Source organism: Alligator sinensis, unplaced genomic scaffold, assembly GCF_000455745.1.
Source record: "Alligator sinensis unplaced genomic scaffold, ASM45574v1 scaffold211_1, whole genome shotgun sequence".
Lineage (NCBI taxonomy): Eukaryota > Metazoa > Chordata > Crocodylia > Alligatoridae > Alligator > Alligator sinensis.
Genome location: NW_005842024.1, coordinates 433712 through 455723, shown reverse-complemented (window position 1 = coordinate 455723; position 22012 = coordinate 433712). Strand labels below are relative to the sequence as shown.

Sequence of the window (22012 nt, the reverse complement as noted above, 5' to 3'; positions counted from 1 at the left end):
ACAGAATGTGTCAGGGGAAGTAACAGAGCACAGGTCTGGAGGATGAGGGCAGAAGGGTATAACTTACCATAGCAATGACTGCTGCTCCAGCTCCAGCAAGAGCCACAATGAACAAGTGGAATGTCATATTTAGCTGCAAAAGGGGACAAAGAAAGCAAGTGTCATGGAAAGTGCTTTCTGCAGGAACTAAACAAAAAATTGCAGACCCAGAAAAGCACATTACATATTTCTCTCTTGGATGCTGTCACACTTGAAAATCAGGTGCCTAACTTCAGTAGTGTGTTTCAAGGAAATAAATGTAGGTGCCTATGTTCTGTATACAATGGGAAGAAACAGGTGCCTATGAAAGGTGATTCACAACATGCCACATGCCAAGCTGCCTAAAGCTAGTCAGTGCTGAACAGAGCAACATGTATTGAACAATCTCACCATCGTCTGAAGCCTTCATCCTCTTGTGATCCAGAGTCTGGAGCCCTCTTCTGAGGGCAGTTGTTTATTTGAGAAGGGATAAGGGTTCCTCCCTCCCCGCAACATTTTTTTTTATAACAGCCCCGGCCTAAGTAGAGGGAAAAATGATCCAAGGCTCTCCTCAGCTTGAGAGGATTCAAACTCACACTCCCCCTCCACCCAGAAGATTTCCCTACCCACCAGATAATAGTCTGGGTGAATGGTCTGATCCTCCACTCCTTATGAAGTTGGTTTATAGTGTGGCCAAGAATGCAAAGCTCGTAGGCCACAGAGATGCAAACAAGCTACTGGAAACTCACTTGAAAGAAGTCTGCTCACAGGATCACTTGAGTTTTTATCTAATGACTAAGGTCAAATGCATGAGCTATCTTAGAAGTAACTCTGCAACCCATGTCTCCCCAGCTGAGTGACTTTGCCTCTAGGGTACAGTGTCAGGCTGCTTCTTACTTGCTTCCCTCCTGGCACTATATGGCTCTGGCTTTCTTGGCTGATGACTGTCCCAGACTGAGTCAGAGAATTGGAGAATTACACAGCTCAAACTAATCAATAGCCTGGTGGGCAGAGCAATCAGCTGGGGCAGGGAAGAGAAGGGATGGTGAAAAGGGGAAGGCAAATTTGAATCCTCTCTGTCTGTGGAAAGCTTGTGTGTCCCACTTGGCTTTGCTCTTGGCTAGATTCTATGTGCTGCTGTTTTTCTATAAGCACGTTCTTAGCATCCCTACTGGGCTGGGTGCCTCTAACAATTTAAGGTTAATTCAGGCAGTGTTCCACTTCAAATCTGGATTGCAACACAGTTTAAATGGGAACAAGGTACCCAGCTGCTCCGAACAACATGCTTCTTTGCATGTACTGAACCTTAAGTTTGTGTGCCTTGAGAACTTACGGCTCCAAATTGTAGATGCCAAATAAATTTGTGGGCCTAATGGGTTTTACAGCCACTAGCATGTTTGTTTCCTGGATTATTGGGTGCAGGTGCATAATTTCTGTTTATGTCACGTTTCATCTAAGGTGCCTCCCTCTGAATCCCACCACAAATGACTACTTTCCTGGTGCCATCATTCTGCAGAAATTAATGATTCAGTATTTTCCACCAGTTTCACCTCTGTCACAAGAGGGCATGCTGTATGTAGGTATGAAATGATGCTGCATTTATTTTCAGTTTATATCATCTACAAATTTTTAGTAATTCTTTCCAGCTGCAGAAAGGTTTTATAGTTGTAGCAACCAGTAACTAAGAGCACTTATACCCAAGGTTTAATCACAGCCACAAAGAACCCAATGGCAAAACTCTCACTGACTTCAGTGAGGGACAGGATTATACCCACTGTGATCACACATGGAGAATTTATTTTGTTGCATCTAATTGTTTTCCTTGACCTAATATTACAAAAAACCAAAACACTTAGACTGCAGTATATTGCTTTTAAATAAACAAGCCATGACCGATGGTATAACTACTTCAAAACTACTATAGGTTGTTCTCTTCAACCATATTACAATATTGTCCAGTGAGTTGAAAAACACTGCTATCCTCTCACAACCATCTCTGCAATTTCCTTGTACTCTTCTAGAAACAGTAATATTACTGATTCTACTTACTTTCTTCTAACCACATAGTTTGTGCATTAGCCCTCAATTTAATCTCAAATTTAAAAAAAATACAAAAGTCCAATGGAATCCTTTGTATAATACTCCTAAATCAAAATGTAATTACTAAAGTAATGACCAAAAAAAAGTGCAGACTGATTATGTTTTCTAGGAAAACGCATCATGACTACATTTCTCCTTTGTGCCTCCAATCCATCAGTGTGCTTAAACTTAAAGAGTTAAGTGTCATAGGAAAACATATGTGCCAGTTGCTTCTTAATACAACGTTATGGATCTGACAGAAACCATATCACATTTACTCACCTCAGTAGATTCACACATCCTCAAGAAATTTTCAGACATAGTGCAAATCTTCTTTTCCTCTCCAATAGATACAATTCCTGAAACAGATTAAATACTCTGAATGCTAAATGTATTGAATATTTGATAGCTTTTTCATACAAGTTGGGTAGCTGTGGAATCCAAATTCTTGAATATCATAGGAATATTTACATAACAATAAAAGCAATCTGGCATACCTTCAAACTGCCTGTTTTTGTTGCCACAAGGCTAACATGTTATCCATTTGGTGGCAGTTTAAATGGAAGCAACACAGACAATCAGTCCTCAAGCCATTTAAAAAATATGATAAATTCCAAATTCAATATTTCCATATTAGAATATAATTTGTAACCAGGGTGTTCACTTGGCTTGTTGGAACACATAAATATTCTTTATCCCTGTGCTAAGAAATGTGCTAAGGTCACAATCCAAATGTGTTTGTCTTGTGCAAAGCTTCTTTTAGAAGCTATAAATGTATATTACCCAGAAGTATGCTTAATCATCTGGTGATAATGAAAGCAACTGCTCTCAGTAAGGGGAAGAAGAAGTTTCTGCATTGTTCACTCTTGCACATGATCAGATATTAAATCATAGACTAGCCTGATGAAAACTACTACACAGATTACTTTGGAAAACAATAACGCTGTTGTTTTTACTAGAGAATCAGTGGGGTTCATGTAGCTGGAAACAGTAAATAAAATAGAATATGCATTCCCTTTCTGTCTCTTTCTCTCTATAATAAACTATAGATACAACTTAACAAAATAAAAACCACAGAAACTATTTCAAAAGAAGATTTTTTTTATTAGACCTGTGAAAATAACTGGCTTTTTGGATTAGCTGCCAGTTGGTAAAAAATTATGTGGATCAACCCAAAGAACCGAAAAAAAATTGTTCTTGTAGAAATGTGTGGTTCAACACGAACTGAAATGATTTATTTCCACCAATTATTAAATGACGACAACAAGAAGAAAAAAACAAGGAAATGAAAGACCAGATTAACTAAACTTCCAGAGAAGGAGATACTGCTTCTTTTTCTTACCCAATATCCAAAAGGGTTGGGTATTCACCTGGGCTATAGGACACCTAGGTTATTCTGCCTGACAGCATCTGAACCATTGTCACCTACCTCTCAGGCAGGTGTAAACTAACTACCAGACAAGAAGATATTTGAGATTCCTTGCTCTTAAGAATGTCCCAATTTGCGTGGATTTTGAATTTAAATATTCACTGAACCAGAAAGGCAATGGTTCTGAAAGACCTGGCTGCAAATCCCATCTCTGAATCAGGTAGAGAACAGACTGAAATTGGATCTCCTAGGGCACAGACAAAAGTTACAATTTTTGCCCAATCTGGTCACAGAAAGCAGTTTATTGCCATGACCAACACAAGTGTAAAGCAGCAGACTGCTTCCAAAAGGGCCAATCAGGTGAAAATCTGAACCCTAACTGCATGAGGGGTCAGATGAAGAAGCTGTTTCAAATAGAGCATCTTCTATAACTTCTATCTGCACTGCCTCCCAGCCTTGAGCTGTTTTCAGAATGGGAAGGGAGAAAGGGAGAGGAGGGAGTTTGGTCTGGGATTTTTTCAGCCCCCACTGGAGGGTGAGATGGGTTCCAATTCACCCACCCCACCACTCCAGTGCTGGCTGGGGATCCCCTAAAACAAGCTCCCTCTGTACTTTTTGCCCACTCTCATTCTGAAACAGGGTCAGTCTGGGAGAGAGGAGGGGCACTTGCTAAGGGAAGCAAGCTTCAGGCTTCCAGCCAGCAGCTAAATTCCCATCCCCCCTTGAACCAAGAGTGAACTTCTGTTTGGTTTGGGGGATCCTTGCAATTCAGAACAATTCTTGCCAAGTGTTCTCAGTTACAGTGAAAAGCTGCACATCTGTCTGCATCCATTACTCCCAGGTGAATGATCCAACTATCAGAACAAAGAGGCATTATGTGCCTCATTAAGTACACACAGGGCGCATCTGCACATTGCCCTACAGCAACGTAGTGACACGCTACGTCACCATATGGCCATAATGTGACTCAGCGATCACATGAGTCTATAGGTGATTGGCAACTACATCGTCTTAGTGGCATGCTCCCCCAGTACAGTCTGCCACAGGGTGCAGTACAAGCAATTATTGCGTTGTGCTTTAGTACTTCCAAAAGCAAGTACTAAAGCATGGCACCATAGCAACATCACTATTCAGCGACATGTAGATGCACTCACAATGTATAAGAGTTCCAACCAGAAAACTGAAAAGTGACTCAAGCGCAGAAGCCCAACTAGCCTGGTAGTTAGGTGCTCTTCTAAGCAGTAATTTATGTGGATTCAAACCTCTGCAGGAAGCACTGAACCCAAGACTTCCACATCCAGGAGGAATTTTCTAGCTACTTGGTAAAAGTTGGGCAGCAGCACCTCTTCTATTGTCTTCCATTTCATTGGCTTTTATTAGGAGTGCCAAAATCTAAATATTTCGGAAAGGCTGAAACAGTTTGTTTTAGAAAACTTTGAGTATTTTGGTATTTTCAATGTGTTTTGCTAATCAGTTTTGCAAAGTTGGCTCAAATTCACAAGTCTTTACACCAAATTTTGATGAATAAATGATTTCGCCCAGCTCTATTTAAATGCTGTTATATTGCTTATCTCTTGGGTAGTAAACACATATTAGATGCTATAAGAGCCACAAATACAAAAAAGATCTTGCTAAATCTCTAGCCCATTTCTTCCAGATCAGGACACAAGCCTGTATTTTGGAAAGGGCTCTTTTTCCTGCTCTAGTTCAGTTCAGTTAATAGATAAAAAAAAGGTAGAGAAAGAAGCTTAGAATCGACTATACAGAGAGAGTCCAGTGTCTCGTGTGAGCAGTGGAAACTTTATTATTGCAAAACACAAGAGCCATGCCCTTGTCTCCTCCCAAAGGAAAAGGAGATATACTTCAGGACGCTGCACTCGTTTTAAAGTTCTGCTTCTCATCTCTGATCTAACATCTGCAGATATTAGATCTGCATCTGCATCGCTGATTGCCTACTTATTACAAACTTAACTTTTCTACATAACTGAAACTCTTCAACCCCTTTACTATATGTTTCTGTTCAGTGAACTTCCCTCCAGTTTGTCGTCTGCTTTATGGTAATCACCAGAAATGTGTGTAATTTTCCAGCTGCAGATCCACTGAGGCCTTTTCATCAAGATGTTATCAATTTCCCCCCACTGCATAATACAACAGTGATCAAAACTGCATTTTTATGTTATACTGCATTGCGAGCTCCTAGCTAATACTGTCTGCTGTTATGTTGTTAGTCTGTATTTTCATAATGCTCCTCTCACTGATATCACCCTTCCTCTTGAATTTCATGTTTCTGATTATTTTCCTTTTACACATCAACTTGATATTTTCCTGATCAACTCAGTCAGATTTTTATTTTCACTTCATATTACTAATTTCTCTCAGCTATTTTGCATGATTTATCCATTTTCAATTTGGAGCAATACAGATTTTACATCTTTGATTTTAATTGATGCTCCTTAAGCATTCACATGCCAATATAGTACAATAGTAGAACATGAGCAAGTGGGATGAGAAGTGTAAACTCTTCCCTAACTTCTTTGCTTTATCCTTTTTTTTTTCAACAACATATTAGCAGTATTGGGATATTTGTGGAAAATGTCCCAAGGATATGTTTAAACAAAGCTGTACTGTAAACTAGATTTGAAATTTTGATTTGTATTTAATATCCATCATTCACCTACCAAACTGACGAAGGTCCAAGCAGAGATTAGCCCCTTCCACTAAGGTGGTGTTTTGGCAAATGGTCCACAGATTGAAGTACATGAAAACAGGCAGAGAAGTGAAAGCTGTAACCCCAAGCCAGGCCAGCATGAAGATATATGTCAGCATGATAAACTGTAACAGAGGAGAGAAAATATTCATAGAACATTTTAAACATTTGGAAATGAAAACAATCAAAAACAATATTCCATCAGAAATAAAGAACCGCAGGCACAAATATGAAGCATTTCTAGCTTTTCTACAGTAGTAGTTGTTGTTGTTCTTATTATATTTAAAATACTCCTAATGTGTTCCTTGTGTTAGATCAGAAGACAGCAACCTTTTTAGGCTGCAAGCCAGAACAACCCAATTCAGCTCAGAGGCAGGAGGCAAGGTGGGTGCTAGGACCCAGCTGCTGCCATTACCTTCCCCTGATGTGGCAAGGTGAAAAGTCCAGTGCCTAGGCTTTTCCGCACAGTGATATGGGAAAGCAACTGCCACTGTAGTCTCCTGTTGCTGAAGCCCCATGTCCGCAGGCTGTATCAAACAGCACCTTGAGTTGGATCTGCCCTTCAGGCCATGGGTTACCAAAACCTGTCTTAGATAATCAGTTTTTGATATGCCTAAGACACGAGCAAGTACATATTACTCTGCTGCCCTTGGGGCAGCTAAGGTGTGAGGTTATGGCTCCAGAGAGGCAAGCTTGCTTCTGGGTTCCCCACTGCTCTCGGGTCTAGGGCTGATGCAGTATATTTTATTTCTGACACACCAGAATGACCACACCATGAGGCATTTTGTAAAGGGACAGAGTCAAATTTGCTTGCCTTCTCTCTTTGGCTGCAAACTACAGAAGACAGGATATAGAGAATCTGTGAACACAACTGCATTGCTACCCACAATGCAGTTAACTGGCAGAAATGTATGATGACTTCTTTGCCTGTAGCCTAGGCCATGATTTGAGTCTTCATTAATTACTAGCCATGGTGGGTACAGCATTGATTTCTTATTCACTTCTCAATGTGCATTAGATCAGATTCAGTTAGATAACTTATGTGCATTCACAATATAAAATGTATTTCCATCACTGGGAAAAGTACTACATTACATACTTTAATGTATTCTCTACAGTTTAGAACAGCATGACCTAGAGGTCTAACTAGAGTTGTTGCTGGACTGTGGCTGACTTCAGATCTAGAACTCAGGCTGGTACATTTAACATCTAGAAGCACCACGTGTGCTGCAGTGCCACAATGCTGACAGTCTGAGGAAACCAGAACAGACTTTGATCAATGACAGATTGTCCTTTTCCTTTTTTGTACAGAACAAACTGTGTAGAGACCAAGTAAATGTTCCAGATTGTTAAAAAAAAAAGGAAGATGATTCTGAATCTAAATGCTGAATCTAAACAAATCCAACTTTTGAATATTTCAGAAAACTTTTGCACTGCTGGATCTATACAGTGGAACTAAAAATGTTTTAAATTGTAGAAATTTCACAGTCCTAATGACAGCTGAGAGTCCAAACCCTAACCATAAGTATCAAATATTGAAGCTATGAGTGAAAAATTAAAATAAATGCTGGATGATCTGCCTAACCAATGGGGGAAAACTAGAGAACAATGTGTGGAAAAAAATCTGGAATCTGTAAAGAAAGGTCTGTTGAGCATATGATAACACAAAAATACCAGAAATATAAGCATCCAGGATGTCATTCTATATCACTTCAATACCTTAAATATTTTCCTGTCTATTTTATTACAATGAGAGGAAGAAACGCATGGCTAGATGTATACATGAATATCATTTATATGAAGATCTATCCATTAATACAAATCTATGAAAGGTTTATAAGTAAAACATTAGCATATAAGCAGGATACAGTTAAACCATTTTACAACTGGGTTGCCAACTGTCAGTAAGTTTACTAGCAGTAAAAAAAATAGGCTAAAATTGGCTGTTAATAAAGTTAGTAAGAAAACCTTTAGCCATCATTAAAAACACTAAACACCCACAACTTGATTGAAGTTCTAACAGAGCACCAGCAGTGCTCGCTGGTGTTTGAGCAGGACAGCAACCTATAGGGAGCATTCTCTCAGCCATGTACTACTGTTGCATCTCAGACTGCCCATAATACTGGTTGTTCACAGGTAGGCTTCTTTGGGGGTCTGTGCCAGGATGAGGGTAGCAGGGCTGGTGGGGGTAAGGCTGGAATGGTTGCAGGGGCAGAATGGTGTAGAGTGTACCTGGGAGCATCAGGGTATGGGAGTGAGTAGGGGGTCCCTGGCAGGGCACAGTATAAAACCATTACTGCAGTCAAGTAGGGTTGCTAACCCAAGAAAATATTTTTAACTGCAAACTTTTTACTGGCAACCAACTTTTTTTTACTTTTTTACATTGGCCCCTATACTTAACTAGGGCCTGGCAGCAGCACACAGCCTGGCAGAAAAGTCACATACATCATATATTAGTAATGACACGTATCAGTAAAAAAGTTTGCCTGTCAGTAAAAAGCTTGCAGTTTTTCAGCAAAAACAATTTACACCCTAGAAAAAATCTGGCCCACAATTGATAGACTGTATTCCTTCCTATTCCTCAGTTAAACTGATGAGTCAAAAAATAGAAACAGATATTTCCATGTTTCCTAGTTACATAAATACAAGATGGCTAAAATCAGTGATGATGTAAATGGTAGGGGAAGTGTGAGAGTTAAGGCTTGTCAGGCTACTCAGAAAAATTAACTAAAAAAAAACTAAAGGTAAGAAATTATTGTGGCTTAGTTAAATAGCATCAAACTCCTGTGTAGACTCATTCAATAGTAAAATACTCTTAATTAGACTGATTTGAATTTAGTTTCAAAGTAAATTAAAATAAACTGAATTAAGGCACTTTAATTCTAAAGAAAAATAGATATGCAAGTTGTAATATGATTTAACTAATCCACTTTAAAAAATAAATTCAGAGGCATAACTATAAATTTTGGTTCCCTAAGCAAAACTTTTGCAAGGTGGGAATGAGGAGAGGGCGAGCACTGCTTTGTCACATCTGGAGTAAGCATGTCCTCTCTAGCTATAGGATGTGAGCCAGAGAAACCCCAGCTGTAGGAGTTGGGTGCCAGGACACAGTGGCATCAGTCCTTCACTGCTCAGCTGTAGCTGAGCTGGAACACCCTTGCTCTACCTAGCCATACGAGGATATTACCTGCCCCAGGGACACAAAGACCCCTGCTGCTCCTGTTATGTTCCTGCACACAGCTTCTATGGCTGGGCAGCTGGTCTTCTAGGGCTGACCACACAAAATGATTCCTGCTCTGTCCCTGCACTGGCTCCTATGGCCAGGAACTGCAGGAATTCTCCAACTTGGCTCCTAAGGCCAGAGAATTCAGGGCTCCTCCAGATACAGCAAAGACTCTGGGGGAGGCAGGAATCATTCTAGCACCCCCTCTAAGTCAGTACCTGGGACTGCTGCCCTCACATTACACCCTCACATTATACTACTGCTTATTTGCATCACTTCTGCATTTGTTCCAGAGAATCCAGGAATGAAGTCAAGCCACGTTGAAACCGTGAAAGTAATGGCTCTTATTTAAGCTCAGAAACTTTGGGGAAATGGATTTCAGCTGCTAGTTGTCAATCACCTTCTCCCCTTGCCCATTTTCAATGAATACTGATGAGGGACACAGATAATTATACACATACACACACACTTAATTGTGCCAACCATTTACTTTGTAATAGATGTATTCCTCTTAATTCACATTATGTAAAACAGCTGGCACTTACTATTGTTTATAGTAGAATCATAGGGTTGCATATTGCACTACATTATATATATATAAATTGCTGTCTCTCTCTCTAAATACTGTTGAGGGACACTATATAAATACTGATGAGGGACAGAGAACATTTTAACTATTGATCAATCGATCAATAGATATCTCTATCTATCTATCTATCTAATATGCAACCTTATGATTCTACTGTAAACAATGGTAAGTGTCAGCTGCTTTACATAATATGAATTAAGAGGAACACATCTATTCTAGACTAAATGGTTGGCACAATTAAGTATGTTTTTTTACATACTACTATTTAGGTTTCATCTTTTCTTCTACCCTGTATTTTTTTTTCTTCCCCTCATACACCAATGGTACTACAGCTGATGAGACAACATCTGGTCCAACCTCAGGCATTCATTTACAAATAACTGCTTGGCATATTACTTGGCAACATAGTGGTGCCTGAGAGCCTAGAATTCCAGACTGAAAAAAAAAGGCTGGTCTTAATTCATTATCAAGCTAAACAGCTGTATTGTTACTTTTTTAAAGAATGAACAAGAAATGCCAAAGAATGTTCTATACATGTTTGCCCCTTGTTAAAATAGCTTCTTAATTTACATATTATTTTAAAAAATTTCACTTTAAGTGTAAAAATTTTGCCTCTGTTCAGGCACTATTTGGTGACATAAGTATCTCCTTTTTAGCCCTGTTTTTGAGTTCTCCTTTCTATGACTTCGAAATGAAGAGGGGAAATAATCTTAAAAAGCATAAAGCAAAGCTATGTATGTTAGAACATTAGGTAGTACAGTTAAATATTCTATAATTTACTGGGCGAAACTCTCTCCTGATTTTTCAGAACAGGATGAGTATTATCATACACAATCAGCCCACAAAGGCCTGGGAATCCTTCTGTTCTGCATACACAAGGACCAGCTTAAAATTCTACTATCATTTTTATGTAAAGTTTGAGTAGATTTCCTACTCTGTGACAAAGGTGGTAAATTGGCTGTGCCCTACCTCAGGAAGAAGGCAGGGTGGATTTGCACCCTATAGACTAACCAAAGTAGATAGATATATATAGCACAAGCTTTTGTGGGCTGAAGTTCACTCATCAGATGCTGTGAAAAGAAAATATTCAAAGCTGTATAACAGAAGCAGAGATAAATTTGAATACAAAAGCAGAAGCAGCCAGGCTAGAAAACTGTACTGTAAAACAAGGGTTAACAAGAAGCATTCAGAAAGACCACTGGAGTAGCATGGAGGGGGGAAAATAATGCTTATTAGCCTCCCAAGAAATCAGCCTCGGGCATACAATAGGAGGAGAAGAAAGATGTTATGCTGGCTGCTAGGAGTAGTAGGAGAGCTGCCTACTTGCTGCCTGCTTGTTTATAAAGAGGATTCATTTTAAAACAATTCATGAATTATTTTGTTAGCCTTAACAGAAGAAAAGGAAAATGAGCTGCTGCTTAAAAGGGAGAGTCAGAGACTTAACTGCTTTAATTTTTGAAACTTTTGAATTGGGTTTATTGTAAGCCCAGAAAAAAGAACTTCTGGTTTTATTTTTCTTCTTGGTTTCCTGGGTTCTTTTCACTAAAAGGCCACTATTTTCTCACGTGTTTCCTATTACTGCAATGCAAGGGAAACAGGGGGGAAAAAACTAAAAAAGGCAAGGAAATTTTTCAGATTACATATTAGTTTTTGAAGGTTAATTTTTGAAGGTCTCTGGACAACCCAAAGATTTCCAGCCCAGTTAAATCCATTTTTACTGAGTGATTATCGTGCACAGCATTTTTGCAGGGAAGGCACTACTGCACTAACCTACATAGGCCTACCTAAATACAATGAATCACTCAACACACCAAATGACAGATGCTGAATTGCTGCTATTTGGAGAATTTAGAATTTACAGGATATACTTGTTTGAAGAATGCAGGTAAGCAACCAAAGTATTCCTTCTCTGTCTTTGAAGTATTCCTTCAAAATCTTCTGGGTGCTCTCCTTCCCCTCCCCCCGACACCTTTCCAGAAATGCTTCTTGAAGAGCCAATTCACTGCTAGAATTAAACTCAGTATTCAATCTGTCAGATTCAAAGGGGATGCTGTCCCTTTGAAGTAGTGTTCTGCTATGTGACAAGTGAAGGAAAGAAATTACTTATGAAATCGCAGTACTGCAACTTAAAAAGGTGTCACATTTTGTTCCTTTAGCATACTGTATACTGTATTAGTCATGAAAAAGCTCTAAGCTAGCCTGATATTTCACTATAAAAGGTTCAACACCTATAAGTTTGTAACATACTAATCTTTCCTTAAACTTTTCATTCCATTCTATTTTATAATCACATGTAATTTTCAAACGTCCATCCTGGAGTATTGACCTATATTCTAGTTATATGACCAAGTACTAGGCAACTGCCAGAGAATTAAAGCCACAGAAAATAAGGAGGCTGGCCCCAGAAGCTGACTCTATGGACTACATCTGATAGGAAACACACCTCCAACTGCTACCTGGGATTTATACCAGATAGGAAAGACTAAAGTAACATAAGTAGAATGTGTTTGAAGATTCCTAGCCTTTAACTAGATATCCCGTAAATGTGAAACTCTGAATGTTAAGAAAGAAACCTTTGTCTTTTATAGATTCTAAGAGTCAAGGCACTTTCTTTTCTTCTCTTCCTCCAAATTCTCCTGACTGCTGCCAACAGGAGCATGTCTCTGCTATGGTATGCCCTTTCCCCTCATATTGCTGGATGCTCTCAAGAAGCAGTAGGTCTCTGCTATACCACCTCTCTTTCAGCCTCTATTATTCCTACTTCCCCTGTAATAGTTCCAATGCTTAATTCTCCTGTTGCTTAATTTTTTGCCCCTCAGCAACAGTGCTTTACAACATTCCTGACAGCTTCACTCCTAAGTATAGGGTCTGGAGTAGTAGCATCAAAAGGGATCCAAATTGTGTTAATCCCTGGCAGAATTGTGAGCAGCTATGGAATTGATGTTATAGAAAAATAAAATCTTACATTCTGTTGATTTAGTCACGATGTTCACCAGCAGAAGCTTCCCACTAACATTTTCAAACCATTTATACGTTATCAGTAGTGTAACTAGATGTGGGTGAGGGGCGCATCTGCCTGGAGGCCAATTTAGGACGGGTGCTGGAATTGTCCTCAACTCCCCCTGCCCCAGAGTCTGCAGCCCAGCAGCATATTCATGCCAGGAACTTCAAAACAGTCCTTGGCTGCTGTTGCAGCTCAAACAGGAACTGTTTAAGACAGCAGTTCCCAATCTATGGTACAGGTACCACCAATGGTACGCAGACAACCTGTTAGTGGTACATTTTAACAGGCTTATTATAATTATTTTATATGAAACATTTTTGCTGGTGGTAGTTAAGGTTGAACTGAAAAATGTCATGGTGGTACTTAAGGTTGTATTGTTTTAAATTGGTGGTGTGCAATCTGTCAGAGTTTGGGAACCGCTGGTTCAAGAGATCCCAGCATGGGTAAGACTGCTTGCTATGCCCTACTGGGCCTGCTCTCAGATCCCACAATCTCTCCCCCACTGGTTTTGGTACCCACACGTGCCCACCTCCCCACCAACCCTTGGAACCCCCCTTTCAAGGTACCGACTTTGCTTGTTACACCACCGTATATTATCAATCATTTTCCTAAATAAGAAATGATAAGGTAAGCAGTAATTTTTCTATAGTGATGTTCTGTAGAGTTTCCCACCAAATCATGATGAAAACTGCTCTCTACAGTAACTAGAGAAGATGATAAATTTGGAATATAGCTTATGCCTCTTTACAGTGAATGTTTCAGTGCAATATCACTCGTGATGAGTTTAATTATACTGGAGTAAAATGGCAGCCCCCCTGAAAGTACTGGCAAATTCCTGTCGGCTCTAATGGGATTAAGAGTTCATCTACTGCATCTTTATAAAGTAAATAACTAGTCACATGAAAACAAATATCATTCTTGTGCTGATGTCCAAAATCTGCTTTTGTTATAAATATTTATTTTTAAATTTCCCATAAAAAAGCATTTTCTGATTATCCCAATGAAATTTGGTCTTGAAAAAAAAGAAAATTCAATCCTAAAAGGTTTTGTTGAAAATATTTCACTTGAAACTGATGTAAAATTAACTGAAACTAAGAACTTTCATAGATTCATAGATGTTAGGGTCGGAAGGGACCTCAATAGATCATTGAGTCCGACCCCCTGCATAGGCAGGAAAGTAACTGTGAAGAAGTTCTTCCTAATGTCCAGTATAATTCTGCTCTCTGCCAGTTTGTAGCCATTATTTCTTGTAACCCCCGGGGGCGCCTTGGTGAATAAAACCTCACCAATTCCCTTCTGTGCCCCCGTGATGAACTTATAGGCACCCACAAGGTCGCCTCTCAACCTTCTCTTGCGGAGGCTGAAAAGGTCCAGTTTCTCTAGTCTCTCCTCGTAGGGCTTGGTCTGCAGGCCCTTAACCATATGAGTGGCCCTTCTCTGGACCCTCTCCAGGTTATCCGCATCCCTCTTGAATTGCGGCGCCCAGAATTGCACGCAGTACTCCAACTGCGGTCTGACCAGCGCCCGATAGAGGGGAAGTATCACCTCCTTGGACCTATTCGTCATGCATCTGCTGATGAACAATAAAGTGCCATTGGCTTTTCTGATGGCTTCGTCACACTGCCGACTCATGTTCATCTTAGAGTCCACTAGGACTCCAAGATCCCTTTCCACTTCCATGCCACCCAGCAGGTCATTCCCTAGGCTGTAGGTGTGCTGGATATTTTTCCTCCCTAGGTGCAGCACTTTGCATTTCTCCCATTTCATTTTATTGTCAGACTATTTTTCCCCACTGTGTAATGACACCGTTTAGAAAATTCAGGAGTGACTGAGTGTGAGTGAAGTCTAGAAGCTGCATATACATTTGTGTAACTTAAAGTTTATTCTGCATTTCTGAGCCTGTCCGTTATGCCAATTTTATACTTTCTACGAACTTATATTCATTTATGAACCCTTAACTTCCACACATGCTTCCTTATATAAAACCTCTGAATTGAAGATGATCTATGTTGGTTTAATTTGCACACCAAGGCAGCAAAAGATTTCTAGAAATAAAAGCAACTAAAAATATGGTGTAATAGTTTTTCAGACTGAAGTAGAGAAGCGCCTTTAATTTTTAGCATGATTAGATAAAGAATGACTTCCCATTTCTGTAGTGACAGAGCATGGTTTGAAGAAAGGAGGACTTTTTCTTCCTTAAAAGATTTAGCCATTAGTGCCCCCAAAGATATTAGAGGTGATGGAAAATTTCATTCACAATCTGTGATTTGTATCCAGGTCATTCATGGCTGTAGAAATTATGTCTCTCCGAGAGAACACTGTGCTTCTTGTTAGAAGTAAGTAGCAATGTGGCCTTTGCTTAGAAAGTCACCATCAGATACTGATAATCTCACAACTTCTCGCATTTTCCCCACTTGCAGCAGAAACGATTCTCTCAGTACCTAGATACTGCTGATATATTGCTTTTCAAACCAATTATAAACCTGGAGACCAGGTAATAGTTCAGGATTTCCAGCAGCTGCCAACTGATCTCCAGGTGGAATTGAGAGTGTAGGCTCTAACATATGAAAGGCAAAGTGGCCTGGCACTGGCCTGATCGAGGAACCCTTAATCATTAGTTTTTCATGTCATATTGTCACAGCTGTAGTCAGCCAAGATGTTCAAGCTAAATCTATCTCAGTATTAAAGAAAGGCGATGGCTGGAACTCAAACACGGTTGAACTTGTATATTGGTAATGCCCTCATCTTTATTCTCATCTGTGCAGCTTGGTTTATTACTTTGTGACCTGCATTGTTGTAGTTTCCAGTGAAACCAACCCCTCAGGTGCCAAATACACTCAAACAGTAGTCTGAGGAAACTGTATCTCAAAGATAGTGTTGAATATGCATGTGTGTGTGTGTGTGTGTGTGCATGTGCGTGTGCACACAGCTATATTGTTTCCTTAACAATGCTCGCCAGAAGCCCACTGATTTATCAAGTACAGAAAAATGTTTGGCAGCACGCATCTCTCCCAGAATTTCTTCTTTTATAGGAAGTGGGAAAGATGCCCTTGTTGCATATTTATTTAATTCTTCTGCAAACTGTTGCATTGTTTTTTTCCCCAGGATGATCACTGAATGTTCAGACACTTGGTTCTTCCACTCCACTATCTTCCTCAAAGAAATAACATTATCTAACACCTCATTCAGCATTTGTTTCCTACAGTAAATGCACCCTCTTGCTAATACCATGACAAATTTTTAACCTAGTAATAGGTATTTTTGCTTCCCAATGCCATTACAAAATTTATAATTTCTTGTTTGTTGTTTATTTTTATATTTAATACACATCGTCCTTTAGTGGGATTAAGACCACCACTGAAAACCTTCATTTTTCCTCCCTTCAACTTCTACTGCTTGTGGCTTTCTTCTGATACTAATGTCACTATTTCCAGTACCACAATGACTTAAGCATCTACGTCCAACTTTGCAATAGTTTTATTTTAAACCAATAGTCCAATCATCTTTCATTGTTCCAGTAAAGAATTTGAGCTAAGGGTACTCTTGCCACCCTTTTTGTCCAGGATGTGCACCTTCTACTGGCATTTACACATTCTGACAGTGTTAAAATCTATTGTATTTCTTGTATACTTTATCTAACATTGAGTTTCATCTTGACTTGTGTTTAGCACAGCACGTGCTTTGTTCTGGATGCTGCGACTGAGTTTTTCGTTACTTTTTGCTTTAGAACCCTCTGCTTTCAATGTAGTGGGTTCTTTATTACATTCACAGTCCCAGGATATTCTCTACCACCCATAAGTTTCAGTCTGGACTAAGCAGCTTCTGTTACTTGGCTTATTCCAACTGTTTTGTCACAAGTTAATTCCAGTTCTGCCTCTGGGTGCTTTGACCCAGATCCCAATCTTGGCTCCTTATGGTCTTTATTTCAGTGACTCAGCCCTCCAAAATTGCACGACCTGGCTATTTTGACATACATCAGTCATACACTCTTGCATGTTTTCATCTTCCTCCTATACCTGTTGATAAAAAGCTCTGCTTTCATATGTTCATTTTTATGGAGTACAGTACTCTTCAAATTTATGCAATATGGTTCTATAGTTTAACCTCTTCTGCCTGAGTTTACTGAAAACATCATGTGCTTCAGAAATAGTTGTTACCAAAGATAAAACAAGCTTCAGATTGTCTTCCTTTTTCCTGTCACCTGCTTCTTGCAGCTGCAGTAGGAAATGCTGTTTAAACCTTCTTCAGCTGTCCTCTGTGTTTCCAAGAACTTATCTCTGGTAGAACTTTTAAGCACTGTAGTCCAAAGAGAAGCCTTTGAGTCTTTTCTTAGATTGTTTTACCCCTGATACCAATGTTGTTCAGAAATCACACACAGCTTAATGGAATTAGCTGCTTCATTCATTTTCTGATCTCTCACTGATCACCAGTATGTAATGTAAGCCTCTACACAGTGCAACCACCAGTTCCAAATGGCTCCTGTGAAAGCCTCTTAAAGGTGTAAACTTGCCTTCACCACCTGGCAAGATCCTTTTGGAACAGATTTTAATTCTGATTAAAATAATTTAAATGTATTTATTGTGTTTAGATGCCCATAGCTGTCAATAGGTGCCTTCATTGTTTTAAATCTATACAAACATTAAACTAACATAAATAACTTACATATCATGAAGCCTGAAGAAACTGTACACATATGTTAGTTAAAACCATGAGACTCCTTTACACAAATTTATCACATGGCATGAACTTTCCAAAGTATAAACAAATATCTAGTATGATATTTACTGCTGAAATTTGCTAGCATTCCTATAAAGTATTTCCTAGATCTTGACTTTAGTTCCTAAATCACAGTAGAGTTTGTTACCCTCTAAAGTACAGAGGGTCAAGAAGCCCAAGGCTGAATCGATTCAGTCTTCACAGGTTAGTCTAAGTGCATAGATGGAACAAATAAGCAAGTGAACAGATATTTACTTTTGATTCTGGAAAAGCAGTCACTTGCCTGCAGTGCCCCGGCCAGAAGCTGGGGAGCACCTGCAGGCATCTGCCTGGCTTCTCTCTGCTAAGCAGGGAGTATTCCCTTTGCCCCTCTGCCTTACACAGACACCTCAGCATTATCTAGTACATGCCGGCTACAGTCTGTGCTGTGGGAGACAACAAAGGCAGACAGGCATTTTGGAGCTAATCAACAGAAGCTTAAAGTCCTTCCTTGGAAAAGCTGTTTAAGAAGAGATAATGGAGAGAGGCTTTGTTTTCTGAATGGAATGAGAATCTCCGAGTTAAGGGTGATAAACATGTCCTGCTGGCATGAACGATGTGTGCCCCCCGGCCACAGTGGTGGCAGCAGGGAGCTCCCACAGGTGGCTGCGGCAGTTTTGGCAGCGAAGGGGGGCGGGGGTGGTGAGTGCCAAATGGCAGTCAGCGATCACCTGCAGATGCTGCTGGCAGCAGTGGCAGCGGCCAGCAGCGATCAGCGACTGCCTGCAGACACCGGCAGTGTGGGGTGGTGGTGGTGCTTCTCTCAGGGAGCGTACCAACAATCTAAGGGGGTGCACGTGCACCCATGTGCACCCCCTATGCATTGCCAATGCCTGCTGGACTGTTCGGGTGTGGAGGAGACATTGGAGCATTCTGCTGAGGCCTGGCCACACCCCCCACCTCAGCTCAGCCCTATGGAAGGGAAGGGAGGGCTGTTTGAGAGCCCCCAGCTTCTAGCCTGAGCTGCTGCAGGCATGTGCCTGCATTTCTTCAGTCCAGATGGGATGTCTGTATGGTTACAAACCAGTTTAGCCTAGCCAGGATAGACTAACCTGCAAAGACTGAATCAATTCAGGCTCAGGCTTTTTGAATGTCTGTCCCTAGCCTTGTTGTGTTACAGATTTGAACCAGTTTCCAATCACTTATACCGGTTTATGTGTAATTTCTGTCCCTAGCCTAAGTTCTTCTCTTCTATAATACAGCTGTAGAATAGTGTTGACAGGTGAAACAATACTACCTCAACCAATAACAATCTAATTCCTCAGAGTCCCATTGGGAGTAATTTATAACAAGAACTGCAAGCACTTGCTATGTTGTACCTTTTAATTTTCAACATATAATAGAAATAAACCCAAAGTAAATTATTAATTTCAAACAAATCAAGCTTCCTTCCCTTATCACATATTGAATAAATCAATCATTTTTACAACTAAAATGTTGTTCCAGAAAACAAAGAAAATGATGTCTTCCCTGACTTGACATCTACAGGCCCTATCTTTTTAAGCTCAGAATCAAATATACACAAAGAGCAGATGTAGCTAAGCATATCACAATGAAGATGCCTCTATCCCCAGGCTCCCAATTCTCTTCTAACTACCCTCCACCTTTTTTACAATTCTGTCCTCTGCTTTTCTCCTGTACAGAAATATAAAACAAAGCATATGCATACTTTATAAATCAGCTTTTTTGTTTTCTTGTTATAATACTGCCATTCCCTAATGCAATCACACCTTCACTTGTTTCCATCAATCTTTCATTACTGACTTTTTCCTTTCTGCTGTGTTATATTCTTATGCACAGCTCCTATATTAGTCCCTTCCTTGTTGAAACATCAATGTATTTCATACTACATTACTACTGTCATTTGATTGATTTCTTTTGCCTTGCAGTCCTACCATCAACTGTCTGTGAGACTAAGGAAATGAGAATATTGGTCTGAATATTTTCCTAATAATTGGCTAGTATATAATAACGAAGCTTGGTCTTTCATGTTTCAGTAATTATAACTGGTCTACATGCAAAAATGTATATGCACCTATAAAATCCAATAAAAAGCTAACACAAACTAGGCAAAGGAAACATCAGACTTCCAAGGTTAACCATTGTCCATATCTTATACATGACCAATATTTACTCCCTGAAGCTTTAGCTTGTGAAGCGTGGAATAATCCCTTATACAAAAATGTGGTTTCTACCTTCCTGCTCTATGGTCCCCAACATTCACTAAAGGAAAATTATTCAGGTTTAGAGTGGCAGCTTCTATTTTAAGATTGACTGCAACTTCCATTCCAATTCCCCTTTTCTAGCTCCTCTTGCATTTTTTTAACTTCTGCTTAAAACAAATTTAAATGTTGAACTGTTTTATTCTAGGTGTCTATAGGAACAGGATTTTTTTTTTTTTCATTAGAGGTCCAGCAAACTACTTAAAATCTATTGATTTCTTTTTTTATTGTTTTAAACGTATATACTGCTTATACAGACGGGACATTATGTGCATACTTAATTCAAAGAGATAACTGCATTTTTGTTTGTATATCTCAAGGGAATCTACAAGTCAAGCTGAGTTTGAAGAAAATTGATTTAATGGTTTAGAAACTGGGTGCTTTCACATTTTTATGCATATAGAGTAGGTTTTTCAGTAAAGTTTATTTACAGTATTTCTTTTCAGCTCTTGTAAACTCAATCCATCAACTCATCTAAGCTGCTTATCCTCTGGATTTTCTTTCAACTGTCAAACTTCTTGTAGTTCTTGAGGTGTCTACAACTACAGTTTTGAGCCTTGTCTGTCATTAAGATTCACTTATCCCCTCCTTAATCTATGACATAAATGAAAACCCAGTTTTAATGTTGATGTTCTATAAAACCTACATGCCAGATAAGTAGCTCAGGACTGGTCTGTGGGCTGGATTCCAAGTGTGGGGCCATTTTGCAAGTCTGATCCAGAGCAGAGTTGGTTGCCAGGGACTGTCCATAGATGCAGTTCAGGAGCAGCCCAACCATACATGCTGGATCTGGTGCAGAGCAACCACATGCCATCATGATCTGACACTTGACGTTGTGTCATCTGGACCCATGGGTCTGCAAATTTGGCAGTGGAGGAACAATGTTAACAGCTGCAGCTCTGGGAGCTATTAATGCTACCACTCCTTTGCCACCACATTTCCAGAACTATAGGCTAGGGACAGACATTCAAAAAGCCTGAGCCTGGATTGATTCACTCTTTGCAGGCTAGTGTAAGCTGCACAGCTTAATTGATTAATAACTGGACAGACATTCTCTGTTAAGCCAGGAAATGCAAGCACGTGCCTGCAGTGGCTCAAACCAGAAGCGGGGGGGTGGGGGCGGGAGGCACTAAAGCATGCCTGCCAGCCACTGCCAAAGGGGAGGCAAGAGAGACACCTTCCAAGGCTCTCATGCAACCTCCCTGCAGGAGCAGAGGGGGCATAGCCCGGCACCAGCTGGGGCTAGCAGGACACACAGGATGTCAGCTACCAGCTTGGGTGGAGAGGGGGAGCTGCTGCCAGACTGAGGACTGGGGATGGGCAAAAAGTCCTTCCTCTGAACCAAGCACATATTGAACACAGCAGTTTGCAAAGCATACAACAGGGAACTACCAAAAATATTCGCCTAAGCTAAGATACAGTCAGGTAAAACACAAAATACACAACTTAGTCTAACTTTAAATGTAAAGCAGGAAGACAAGAGAAAGCCTTGCATAAGTCTTACTAATCCTGAGGGTAGAGTGTCTCCTTATGTCCAGGCATTCAGAAAGGCTTTGTTAAGGTTTTACAGGTTCTGCTTTATAATGTAAATGTAGCTCTCTGCATTTTTTGGTCTGCAACTTCCAGCCAAAAGCTGTCTGCAACTTCCCTTAAACTCCATCTCCAGAACATGTGTGTGGTGATTATTAAGTCTGTGCCAACACTTCCCACCTCTCAGTCTGGTCCTGCAGGTCTTAGCTCTGGGCTCCCAGGTATAGGTCTTGCATCTCTTCCCTGTTCCGGGACCGCTGTGGAATTAATCCCCTCCCTGGCTGCAGACAAGCTGGAAAAAGGGAGAAATTAACTCCATCTCTGTCTGGCTACAGGAAAGCCATAGAGGTCCACAGGGTTTGCCGGTGTGGGGGAGGTGGGGAGAGGGGACAGAGGGAGGAATTTACCTTAGGGGCCATGGCGGGCCAGCGAGCAGCCCCCACACACCCCCGCTCCAGCCAGAGAGCAGAGGGGAGGGGCCAGCCCAGCTCTCTGGAGTAGACCATAGCCCACCCA

At 40.3% G+C, this 22012-nt stretch overlaps 1 protein-coding gene across 4 annotated transcripts in view; it reads right to left on the bottom strand.

Annotated features, from left to right (window-relative positions):
• Window positions 1-22012, bottom strand: part of GPM6A (glycoprotein M6A) — a 405720-nt gene that overhangs the window by 14086 nt on the left and 369622 nt on the right. For all 4 annotated transcript variants that reach the window (XM_014519277.2, XM_025202425.1, XM_006022219.3 and 1 more), the window contains 3 exons: window positions 6145-6298; window positions 2380-2456; window positions 68-133 (listed from right to left, as the gene is read on the bottom strand). In XM_014519277.2, coding sequence (XP_014374763.1) covers window positions 68-133; window positions 2380-2456; window positions 6145-6298 — 297 coding nt within the window. The remainder of the gene's footprint in view (window positions 1-67; window positions 134-2379; window positions 2457-6144; window positions 6299-22012) is intronic.